This window comes from Rhamphochromis sp. 'chilingali', assembly GCF_963969265.1.
Source record: "Rhamphochromis sp. 'chilingali' genome assembly, chromosome: 15".
NCBI classification, from domain to species: domain Eukaryota; kingdom Metazoa; phylum Chordata; class Actinopteri; order Cichliformes; family Cichlidae; genus Rhamphochromis; species Rhamphochromis sp. 'chilingali'.
The window spans coordinates 28,184,412-28,196,548 of record NC_137942.1 but is presented as its reverse complement, the minus strand read 5'-3'; the positions used below and the strand labels follow the sequence as shown (position 1 = coordinate 28,196,548).

General features: G+C 39.1%; 1 protein-coding gene across 1 annotated transcript; it reads right to left on the bottom strand.

Annotated features, from left to right (window-relative positions):
- Positions 1-542: 542 nt before the first annotated feature.
- tspan34b (tetraspanin 34b) lies at positions 543-6,607 on the bottom strand. Its single transcript, XM_080905880.1, has 8 exons — positions 6,369-6,607; positions 4,487-4,564; positions 3,860-4,075; positions 1,857-1,931; positions 1,658-1,765; positions 1,450-1,569; positions 1,263-1,355; positions 543-1,154 (listed from the first exon to the last, which is right to left on the bottom strand). The coding sequence occupies exons 2-8, from the start codon at positions 4,541-4,543 to the stop codon at positions 1,095-1,097; spliced, it is 729 nt and encodes a 242-aa protein (XP_080762006.1). The 5' UTR covers positions 4,544-4,564; positions 6,369-6,607; the 3' UTR covers positions 543-1,094.
- Between the last annotated feature and the right edge of the window lie 5,530 nt (positions 6,608-12,137).

The following is a 12,137-nucleotide window of genomic DNA, read 5'->3' as shown; positions in this document are numbered from 1 at the left end:
GGCCACGGGTGTAACTAATGTAATGGCTGTTAAGTGTATTTACTACATGGTGGAAATCTTTGCAGGCAAATTGTCTTAGACAAGTCATTTAACCCTTGTCCTGTACTTTTATTAACCAGCAAATTCCAAAGATCAACTGTTCACTCAGCACCAGGAAGTTTCTATCCAGACTCTAAGTGTCCAATGAAGCCAGAGTCCAAATTTATACACGACTAAACTAGGATGAGAAACTTCAGCTCTGCTAACAGTTTCTATGTAGGTAATTCATGCTGCCTGAGTCAAACATAGAAGCCTTCTTATTTTAAATTAAAGCTGCCATTTGCTCCAAGTTATACAAAAACATGTAGAATTTCACATTTAGGCTCATGTTTCCTGTCTTAATGGTTTCAGATAAGTTAAACTCTCTAGTTAAAAGTAAAAGGTAACCTCTATATGTCCAATGTGTTTTCTTGTGTAATAAAGTGTAATAAATAATAAATTAGTCCCTTCTTACCTCATAGCTTCTGTAAAATGGCACAAATGCTTGCAGCCAGTTCAAAAACTCCCAGAAATGTGGACTTTATTTAAGAATCAGTCACTTTTAGACCATATAAACATATCATGTATCAACTTTGGTGCTAATTTACAAGCTGAATTGTGCAAAACGAACACAAGCAAACAAAGAAAAAAATCCCCCTTTCAGTGCCCAACATTGACAACAGGTTTTGTTTCATTATCACAATGAATACATTTATCACTGAATTCCTCATTAACGGACTACATTAAATAATCATTGGTCAAATACACAGTGTGTGTGTGTGTGTGTGTGTGTGTGTGTGTGTGTGTGTGTGTGTGTGTGTGTGTGTGTGTGTGTGTGTGTGTGTGTACAGTGTGCTTAGCTGATTAAGTAGATAGCATACATACATAGATGTTTACATGGATAAAATACATTTGTTAATCGCATCTATTAGCTAGATTTAAATGTAGCAAAAATAGATTTGTTACATTAAATTATTAAATCTGATTGCACAAGACTTTCATTACAGGAAGTGATAAAAAAAATAGAAAGATTCCAGTGATTTAAAGGATTTCTCTCAGGCCTTTGTCCTTTGTAGTTATACACTTTCAGATTTTATCCTGCAGTAAAGGATCATTGAGACAGCCATGGCACATAACTGAAGGGAATAAAATTTCAAAAATAAGGTAAGAAAAGGTGCCAAAAGGAGAAAAATGAAACATCCATTTACCATATAGTTCAACCTAATGTAACAGTGGTGTCATACCTCCAGAGCTGCAATCCCGAGCGCCACTCCCACTATAGCAGCGGTGTTATCGTCAATCAGCTTCCGGATCTTTGGGAAGCAACCAGTGATTGTCTAAAGAAAATATGTAGTAGGTTTAGATTAAAGATATCGTAATTATAAAGACATTTTGAATTATTTTTTTTCTACTACTTTGAATTGTCCTTACCCCATCAGTACATGTGCTTCCAGGGTTCAAACAGCACTGTGGTGGAAATGTATTGTTGTGGTTTTTATAGTAAGGAGACTCCTTGAATTCTGATGAGTTGTAGAATCCACAACATTTAAACTAGTGTAGACAGAAAAAGTGGGCACGTTACCAAAAGTGTTGCTGAAAACAGAAGCCACTGACTTTATTGTTTAGCAGATTTTTGTACCGTGCTCATTGTCGAATTCCACAGTCCTGTGATGTCAGTATTGTTCCCATAGCCCTGCTTGATGCTCTTCACTGCTTCCTGACCAATCTTGTTAAACAGCTCCTCAGCCTAACATACACACATGAAGCAAATTTTGCATTCAAATAGTCATGATAATGCAGCTACTAAGATTATCTCTGTAAGTTCTTTGGAGACTTACCAGCGGTCTGAATACCAAAATAACCACTGCTCCTGCCACCTCTGCTATGAAGATCAACAAGACTATGATAAAAAACTGTTGAGGAGATAAGAATATCCATTACTGGAATGGGTTTGTTTAAAGTGTAGCTTAAATAAAAAAGAATAGAAAAAAACTTGTTTGAGAGAGCATTTTAAAAGAAATTTTTTGACCTTTTATTTTCACAAAGTATCCATAAATTAATTTTCTTGCGTAAAGAATTACAAACAAACATGGAGATATAGCCAGCAACTGGCTATACCAAAAGTGTTGGTGGGGAGCTTAGTAGCCCTCTTCTAACCAAGCAGCAATCTCAGAAGGTGGAACACGAAGCCAAAGCTGAAGTGCGAAAACTAATTACGTTCCTAATAATTTTGCGTGCTTCCTGTAACAGACTTCCAAAAACGTTTGTTCTTCATTTTGGTGATTAAACAATACAGTTATTCATCTTGTTACTTATGCTTTGATCCATTTGAGGTGGAAAGTCAGGAATCATGAGTTTTCTTTTGAAATGATCAGGAAGTCAGACTTCCCACTCTGATGGTCAGAGCAGCCACACCAACACCAACTTCACAGTTCAAGATAGCAGAAGTGGGCGTAAGCAGACAAACCAGTAATCTGTCCTGCCACTGTTGTGTAATTTTCTTGGTAAATTATCCATACAGAGATCACGGATCAAGCTGTATTCGTTAACCTGCTGCAGCAGTGTTTTCAGTACAAAGATTAAAGGCAATGGATTGTACTCCAGGTCAAGCTGGTGTCGGATAGATGGCTCCACATATTCTACCTTAAAGAAAAAGAAACTCCACTATTACTGCAGTGATTGCACTTATTACTTGCTATAGCTGGGGGTAACATGTGGTCTAAGTAGCAGGTAGCACACATCTGTGTTTGTCTGTTTCTCTTTTTCAGGGTAAACTATTGCTCTGTAGTGCCTCTGTGCACAGACTAGAATAAAGTTTTGCAAACTGTTGTTTACATGTTGTAGTTGTTTACTGTCTCTAGAGAACAGTGTCACAACCATCCAGCCTGTGGGCAACCCTAGCTTGAGTTGTTGGTCCTTGGAGAAGCGTGGAGAAAAGCTGATCTCAGTTTGTGTACGAGAGGAAGAAAATGATGGTCTGCATTGTTGATATAGACATTACTTTTATTCCTATTGCACAAAAGGACAAGGATGCAATGGTAAAGTGCAAACTGCATCTAGGACAGAAACAACCACATTACGCTTCAGGTCTTTGCAAGCATCTGCATGGACAACACATTAATGCAAAGCTAGCCAAGAACCCTGAGTGATGTTAAAGTGTAGCATTTGCTGACCCTAGCCCAGCAGCCATACCGTGAACTTCAGCAGGTAATAAACAGATGAGCAGTGAGGCTCCAGCCTGTTTCTACCTGTTTATGTTTCTAAAGTAGGATCACTGTGGTGTTCGCTTTGAAGTCTCTTTGGGCTGGTCTTCATCTTTGTGTTGTCGGCTTTGTGTTTATAATACTAAAAGAAAGATCCTACATGTGTCTTCATAAGGATAGGGATTTGAACTGAAGCCCAAGGCTTATATTGTTAACTGGTAATTATGTACAATTCAGGTAATTTTATAGACCATACATTTGCTAAAGGTCACAACTGCTGTACCAAAAATTCTCAGTTAGAGTTTATAGATATGTCTTGCTAATTAAGCTTGTTAGCAATAACTGACAACATAGTTCCTTAACCTTTATATCGTAACCTCTGTATTGTCACTCAAACTCAAACTCAAAACTGAAACCAGGCTGGTGAGTCCTCTCCCTTATTTGTTGGCTGTATGCATTTTACACAATTAATTATTATGTTTGTACTAGATGAATGGACTTGTGTACTGAGGGTGACTTGTTCCCATAAAATAAAAATTACTGCCCTATTGACCTTCAAGGGCTCTACAATCAAGAAAGTGTGCCAAAATGTCAAAGTATTTCTTTAAGCCTCTATAAAATAGCAGGCAACAACCTACCAGCAGTAGCATACACTTGCTCTCCCTCATGGCTCCACAGCAGCCTAGAAAGCCGATGACGACTAGCAAGATCCCAATTGCAATCAACAGGTAGCCCACATTGAGCACCTGGCTTAGCTCTGCTGGCATGTTGTCAATTTTCCCAAGAAAGGTAAGGACGGAACCGCTATCCACCTTCACCCAGATCCCAACACCCAGGATGGCAGCACCTGCCAGCTGAAGAAGAAACATGTGGAGGGTGGAGAAGTTAAAAGAGCACTTCACAGATTTTATGCATAAGAGACAGTCTTTTTTGTCACGGTGACTGCTACCATGCTTTTGTCTGTTAAGACTTAGGCAGGGAGGGTTTTGCCTTGAGACTGTCTTGTAGAAAATGCATTTTTACTCTAATAACTTTAAAATAGATAAGTCCAATACTCAATGTTCTGAAAATATTTGTAATGTGCAATTTACAGTTTACAACTCTTGTTGGTGGTGTAAAAATAACCAGTGATTTGTATTTGTATGCTTTTGTACAACATTCAGACTACACAGTACTGCTGAGTCACACTTAAAGAAAATTGTAAGTAACTGTCAGCATCCTTCAAACTTAAATAAAATTATAAAACAATGAGAGTCTTTACTTACAAAGATGATGCCGTTGAACGCAAACATCATGAATTTGAGGAATTGAAAGCATCCCATTTTTGCTGCTGATATTTCTACCTACAGTCAGAGGAAGAATGATAGAGACACATTTTTAAACTTTAGTCTGGTTTTATCTCACTAAGAGCACTTATTTAGCAACACTTTGCTTTTACCTGCATGAATGTGTTTTTCTATAAAGAGCATTAATCATCCTGCTCACCTGTTGTCTCAGGTTTCACTTCTTCCTTGAAGAAGCAAATTAGCCAATGAATTAGTAGAGCTGCTCTGTGAGCAGGGAGGCCACAGGGTGGGGTAGCTTCAAACTCTTGTCACCTTTTAGTCTTTGTGAGCTTAATAACTTATCTTAAACTCTTGAGCCTGTCATTTATACTATAAGGTCACTCACGGTGCACATGTAACTGTGAGCGCTTTTGGTTTAGCAGTAATCGGAGAAGAGAGGTGACGATAGAGGAAGTAAATCTCACTCTATACTGGAAAGTTTGTCACCGCACAAAACAAAACAAAAAAGCCCAGCGGCATGCAAAGGAGGGGAGGAACCAAATTCGGAAGATGAATACTATTGATAAGCAAATATTCCTTATTTGTGGACTTTTTTTTTTTCATCTCACCAGTGCACTTGCTATGTCCTTTCATAATATTTTTAAATGTTAAGAATAAAGAGGGTATAGATCCTAGTAAAGACACCAGTGTATGTATTTGCATAGGGAGCGAACTCTGTGGCCAGCCAGCGCACCATTCCCTGAACATGCTGTGGGGGTGAGTTGATGTTTGAGTTTAGGCTAAACTGAGGTGTAGTGTGACAACCCTTTCGCTAACTCTGTACAAGGCTCTTTACTCCAATGCATCATCCATCAAACTCAGGCACACAGATGACAGCATGCTGTCACTAAGTCTTCTCCTACCACCCTCTGTTTTGAGTCACTTAAAGATTGTCACTTACAAATGTGTGTGTGTGTGTGTGTGTGTGTGTGTGTGTGTGTGTGTGTGTGTGTGTGTGTGTGTGTGTGTGTGTGTGTGTGTGTGTAGATCTCCCAGAATGGGAACAGCACTCTTTGTGTGGTGGGAGGAAACAAGACAAGTTGTTAACAGCTATGACTGAGCAGAATCCGCCTGTGTACAGCAGCAGGCTGTCTTCTGCATTACCTTTCTCGGAAAATTTAAACCACAGCAGCCTTTATAGTTCTTCCCTATCAGCTTACACCAAACATCCATTCATCCAAACATATCACATTAACCAAAATCAGGAAGTAGTTTCTCTAATAATTTAGCTCTGCTGCTCTGTTTGAGTAAAGCTGGTTGTCATCAAGTTAATCATACATTCAGATGCCAGGATACTGCTCCAAGCATAATGACTTGTTGCCTTGACTCCCCCAAACTTTAGCTTGTTCACTCCTTCAAGCTCTTCCTGCTTCCTTAAGGTCACTGATTCACTCTGACACTGAGGAGTGGGCCTGGTGATGTATTAATGAGCCCAAGTCACAGAATAATCTCAAAATGCCTCCGTGATTACTGTAAAAGGACCCAACGGCGTACTGACTGGAAGAAGCAGTCTTGTCTGGAGGTGAGATATTTTACACTTTATGCGTTAAACATGACGTGTTGTGTTTGTGTTTTTAAATGGAACCTCTAAACTGTCTCCAATTCGACAACCACCATCAAAGAAAACACAGATGGAGAAATCTCAAAGGATCCCATTGAACAGAATAATTGCAGGCAGGTCTCAGGAGACAAAGGATCATTGTTGGGTGGATCTCTCCCTGTGTGGGTACAGCTCTCATACAAAATAGCCAGACTTGCACGCTCACAAGAAGCAGCCTCATAGAACAGTTAAACAGCAACGAATCCAAGTGAAGCGGCCTACCTTTTCTCAAGTGTTATCCGAGGACGTTCTCCGGCTCCTGCCTTCACTGCTGTGATTCAGGCAGCTGCTGTGGGAGCGCACCGTGAGGTAACAGGAGCACAGGGGTTTGTTGTTTTGCTGTCCTCACAAAAATGACCCACACTGTGAAACGTACGTCTCGCTTCTGTGGCTGTGGCACTGTGTTATGTGTAAACAACTTGCAAGAGACTTTTTCAGGATTCTGCTCTTATTTTTGGGCTGTTGGCTGATTATAAGCAGAGTGAAGGGAGGGGAGGGCACAAGGTGGGTGTGACCGAAGCAGCTGAGTAATAGCACATCACCATGGATCTAGCTTTGTAGCTCCCAAGGGAGGGAGGGAGGGAGGAGGGAAATGAGGGAGGGATAAAGATCACCTGTGCATGGTCAAAGCACCATTCAACATTTGCTCTGTTTCAAGGTGTTAATTTGAGCACAGCATGTAAATATGGCCTAATTATGTGACCAGTTGTAATAATTTGCAATAACCACAGGCTGATCTTAAAGTTACTGAAAACTGTAAATGTTTTTTTTTTCTCTACACAAAAGAAAATGTCTAATATGGTTTCAGATGTATCTATATACATAGGTCTGAGAGTTTAACTTCAACATGATGTAAGTAATACATTACAAACAAAAAAAACACACAAGCAAATAAGCTCACCCCTGAAAAGGTCATGGACCAAAGGAAGCAAGGCCCCATGGTACACTTTACACGCATGTGCTTTAAAGAAAATATGAAATCAAATGGAAAGATGCAAATCTAAAATCATCCTTTCCAAAGGTTTCTCTGGCTCATTTCCAATCACTGAACTCAGCTTATCAAATAGGGTGTCATATGTGTATTCTCGATCCAGCAATTTTACTCAACGATACGTCATCGATCCAACGATCCAGCCTAACCCTGAAATCCTTGAAAAAGCTTTTGCAAATTACCTGTACCTCCTTGCAGTCGGGGCATACAGCACATCATATCACAGAATCAGAACTGGTGAAAGTTGCTATTGATCTTCAGACAATAATATTTTTTATTTTCCTGTCAGATCTCAATGTAGGTTGGAAGACCACTGATGAAGTTTTATTCCACACAGGAATGTGTCATTGGGATTAAGGGATATGCACTACTCTGGTTTAAGTCATATTTCTCTGAAAGATCATAATTTAGTTGTGTAAAGAATATCTTTAGCTTTAAAGTTTCACACAGTTCTCTGCAAGTACCGGCGCTCATCCATTACTTAGATGGCTATGATAATGTTCTAATTTGGAATAAAGAGGCAGGTGGGATATATCACATGCTGTGAACCCAGAGACCGTGGTCTGTGTCTGAATTCACTTGCTGTTTATTACCTCCGCAGAGGAGGTCATGTAGCGTGTGTGTGTGTGTCATTCTGCCAGCTGCAAAATTTGCTTTACATTCACCAAAGTCTTTAAGGTTAACTTAATGATTCATGAGTAAAAAAAAGGCCTTATCATTTAGAAAATATTATTCTGAAAAGTGTTGTGTGTACTGTCAACATATAGAAAGACTTTAGATGAGGGTCACGTGGTACGCCGGCCCAGGATGGCAGCTTAAGTCGGAGCAAAGCTCGTATTCCTCCCAAACTCTCGGAAAAAAACAAGTTAAAGTCCATTGATTTTTTTTTTTGGTCTAGGTCCTGCAATTGCAGTGGAATGAGTTAGAAAAGTCATTATTTCACACATACCCGGCCGAGTACCTCGCAAAGGGAAAGCCAACAATTCTCAGGCTACTTCGTTATCCAGAATAGCTGAGTCACTAGATGGAGCTGACGTTAGGAGTTCATCCAAAGATAATGTGGCTGCTGAGTTGACTTGCATAAGATCTATTCTGGAACTGACAGCTCATGACATGAACGCAGTGAAAGGTGGAATTGAGTCTCTTAATGAAACTGAACAGAATCTCCCGCTTGGAGGAAAAGATGGAGTAAAGATGATTGTTTCCCCAAAGCTCCAGTATAATCTGTTTAAGTTACCTATAATGTTTCCACACAACCTCTTCAAGCTTTATAATACAGTTGTGGGGGGGTATGTGTGCGCAGGCAAAAACACAGTCTTTCTTTGGTCCAAAGTACATGCTGTCAAAGATAGTGGTGGATTAGCACTATCCAAGATGGACTGGTTATGCGTTTTCTCTCTCCCAATTAGCTAAGATAAATAACTCATGCTGGGTAGTGACTGAGGAAAGCCTAGTGACTCAAACATCTTTAGAGGCCTTTTTCTCTCACAGGGGAAGACCAGTACTGGCTTTTAAACAAGAGACTTGGTTTAGAGCTCACCAGTTCATTAATACCAATCCTTATCTTACCTCTAGAGCCTCTATTTGGTATAATAAGAAATTATTAATTGGTAAGAAACCGTTCACGTAGTCTAGTGCAGGAATTAAGTTGGGGGATTTATTTGGTAACCAAACCGTCTAAATTCTGTGGGATCTTCAGAGAGGCACAATCGCCTGTCTAGAGGGGCTGAAGCTGGGCTGGGAGAGAGATTTGGGAATCCAGATTTCAGAGGACAGTTGGAAGAAGCTGGTTATATGTTGGTATGGTTGCTCATGCCACACGCAATCACAGCGTATCCAGTACAAATTACTCCACAGAAGCTATTGGACCCCTAGCAAACTATTCAGACTGAATTTAGTTGACAAAGACACCTGCTGGAAGTGTCAGAAAGAAGCTGGGACTTTAGTTCATATGCTGTATGCATGTGAAAAAAATGTCCACATGTGCGATGGGATCATTAACCTTTTGAAAGGTCCTTTTCAATTTGATCTCTCGAAGTCTCCCGCTTTGTGTGTCCTGAGTCTGTTACCAGATAGCATGAATCTATCTGGAAGACAGAAGCTGTGGGTGCGTCTGGCCGCCATAACAAGGTGCAGGATAATAATGGGACACTGGACGTCATCTAACTCTTGCTGCTTTAAGGAATGGACTGAAAAAAATGGCTATATATGAACAGGTAACTTAGAGGAGAGAAGATATCTTTGATCAGGTCTGGGGTCCCTTCTTGCACTACATAGAGGATAGGTCTGTTTAGACAGATATTGTGATATGTATTTTGTATTGGATGTAAACGTTTAGTATACCCAGAGGTCAAGCTCAAGCTAAGTTTATAAACACTCTGTTTTTACTTTTTTAAATGTTTGTTTGTTTGTGATTTTGTTTTCACTTTTGTGCGTTATGGTTTTTTAAGTACTATTCAACAAACAGGACAGAGACGTGACTGTATGGGGATAACTATTCCTGTAGTCAATGTTTTTATGTTCTGCTGTCAGACAAAAACATGAACAAAAAAAAAGAAAAATAATTTATTTAGAATTTAGATTGAAAAAAAATCATGTCACATCTGGCCTTTGACCTTTTCTCAAAGGCCGGTAGATTAATCTGACGGTTAGTGACAACAATACTACATAAAGCTTTCTAAAACTATGTTTAGCACTGCCATTGCTTGTATTGACAATATATAGACAAATAGAGAGTGATATATAGGGATTATAAATATAATATTCCTTTGACCTTTGACCTCTTCTACAAGGTCAAATAAGGTCAAATGTTGAGAGAATGTCTTTTTTATATTTAAAACTTTGCTTTGAATTCTGCTGCTGTTGTTTGTATTGGCAAGACTTTGGAAATGATACTACTAAATGACATGTCTAAATATCCCACTATGTAGTTGGCATCCAAAGATCATGCCACACACTTGACCTCTAATTTCAAGTCTTCCTTTCTTTCAGGTTGTCATTAGAAAAAATGTGTTAAAGAAGAGAAATAAGAGAAACAGAATGAACTGCCTAGTTAGTTAGAAATATACTGCAGTATAATATTATATAGTAAACTCAAGTTATTCATACCCGATTATTTATAAATTAGAACCTAGTATCATCCATTACCTACTCCTTTATAAACTGAACATTTGTCATGTTACCCGTATCTGATATTTACTGCATCACAAACTTCTTAAAGTACACTTAAAAAGAACAAAGAAAACAACATGAATATGTACAAAATACAAAATGATTCGCATAAAAGTAAATACAGCAACACATTACAGTGCTGTGTCGTTAGTTATTTAACAAAAGTGAGCTAAAATGCGGTAGCAGTGTGTGGAAAAACAAAGCACACCCTTACAGCTTCCATAGGAATTAAAAGGTAAGTACCGACCAGGTGCTGATAATCAAATGCAGTTGCTTAACTGATCATCAGCGAGTGTGAGCACCTCTATAAAAGCAGGAGTTCTGGCAGTTGTTTGCACAGTATCGTATCAATATCTTCCAAACATCAGACTGTGCAATGCTCAGAAAAACTGTCAAAAAAAGACACCCCCCCCCCCCCCAAAAAAAGACCCCCAAAACAAAACAAAACAAAACAAAACAAAAACACAAAAACAAAGGTTATCTCTCAGACTCTACAGGCCTTAGTTAGCATGTTAAATGTTAAAGCTGATGACAGTATAATTAGGAACAGAGTGAAAAGGTGTGACTTGTTTATAAAACGAACAAACACCGTTTAGGTTTGCAAAGCTGCATCTGAACAAATCCTTTGGACTGACGAGACCAAAGTGGGGATGACTGGCTATAATGCACAGCGCCATATTTGGAGAAAACCAAACACAGCATATCAGCTCAAACACCTCATTACAAACTGCTCAGTTATTGCTGCTGAAGGTTATTCTACAAGCTATTGAATCATGAAGTATACGTTCCCCACTCTGCCGCTGGATTAGGTTTTGTTAAATAGAATAACACACATGCTGTTGTTCATCTGACGTTGTATTTACCTAATTTTAAGACCTGGTAAGGTCAAGATAATTTATTATGTCTTGAATCATATACAAACTTTAGAATCAACAAAGAGTTTAACTTGCTTTAACCTCCTAAGACCCAAACTTGTTTGTTAAAACTGAAATGACCATTTGCAGAAATTCAATTAACTGTCAGCTCACTAATAATTAACAGTGATTTTTATACCAAAGTGATATGAGCTTTTTCCCAATTGGACCAACAAACAAAAGAAAAACAAAACGATCTGTGTCTCGTGCTCAATTGGGGCACCCGATTATTCCATCCGAGCAGGGCAGGCCACCTATGAAAGAGGCAGGGAAAATATGGGACAGTGCTTTTCTATTATAATGTGAAAGAAGTTGTTTACCATGATGACGTACTGAGGGAGTGCCAGTTTGCACAAGCATCAGCAGAGCGGCTATTCTCTGTGATATTTCTCAGAACAATAGGACTGCTTCTTGACATTTAAATAGAGCTTTGTTTGTACGCATACACACATCAAATATATTCCGTCCTTCATTACAAAATCTTCATCACTACATTTGGTAGTCCTACTAAGGTGTCTGTTTATGATGTGTTTGTGCTTATAGAGTGGATGGAAACTGTTCATCTGTGAGTGGGGGGTATTTTTATTTCCCTTTCCAGTTGTTGCTGTTTGCCATGTCCTGTACTTCCTTTCCAAAGGTTTTGGTCTCATGAGTTTTGATTTCTGCTGCATCAGCAGTTCACGCTGGTGGTGCCATAAGGATAGCTTCTTGGCAAATTAACACTAATTGAGAACTGTTTAAACTTCACAGCCTAACCTGCGTATTGTTGCTGACCGTGTCCACCCATTTATGGCCACAGCGCACCCAAACTTCTGATGGCTGCTAACACACAACGTAACAAAGTTTAAATCACCTCAAACTGGTTTCTGTATATGAAAGCATAATAGGTTTACTTTAAATAAATGGAAAGTTAGT

What these genes read in the sequence shown, in the direction of transcription:
- tspan34b (XM_080905880.1), bottom strand. Translation starts at nt 4,543, where the DNA reads ATGGGATGCTTTCAATTCCTCAAATTCATGATGTTTGCGTTCAACGGC. An exon ending in GGAATTCGACAATGAGCACG is followed by an intron (nt 1,570 to 1,657) that starts GTACAAAAATCT and finishes TGTCTACACTAG; the next exon opens with TTTAAATGTTGTGGATTCTA. An exon ending in GAAGCACATGTACTGATGGG is followed by an intron (nt 1,356 to 1,449) that starts GTAAGGACAATT and finishes TATTTTCTTTAG; the next exon opens with ACAATCACTGGTTGCTTCCC.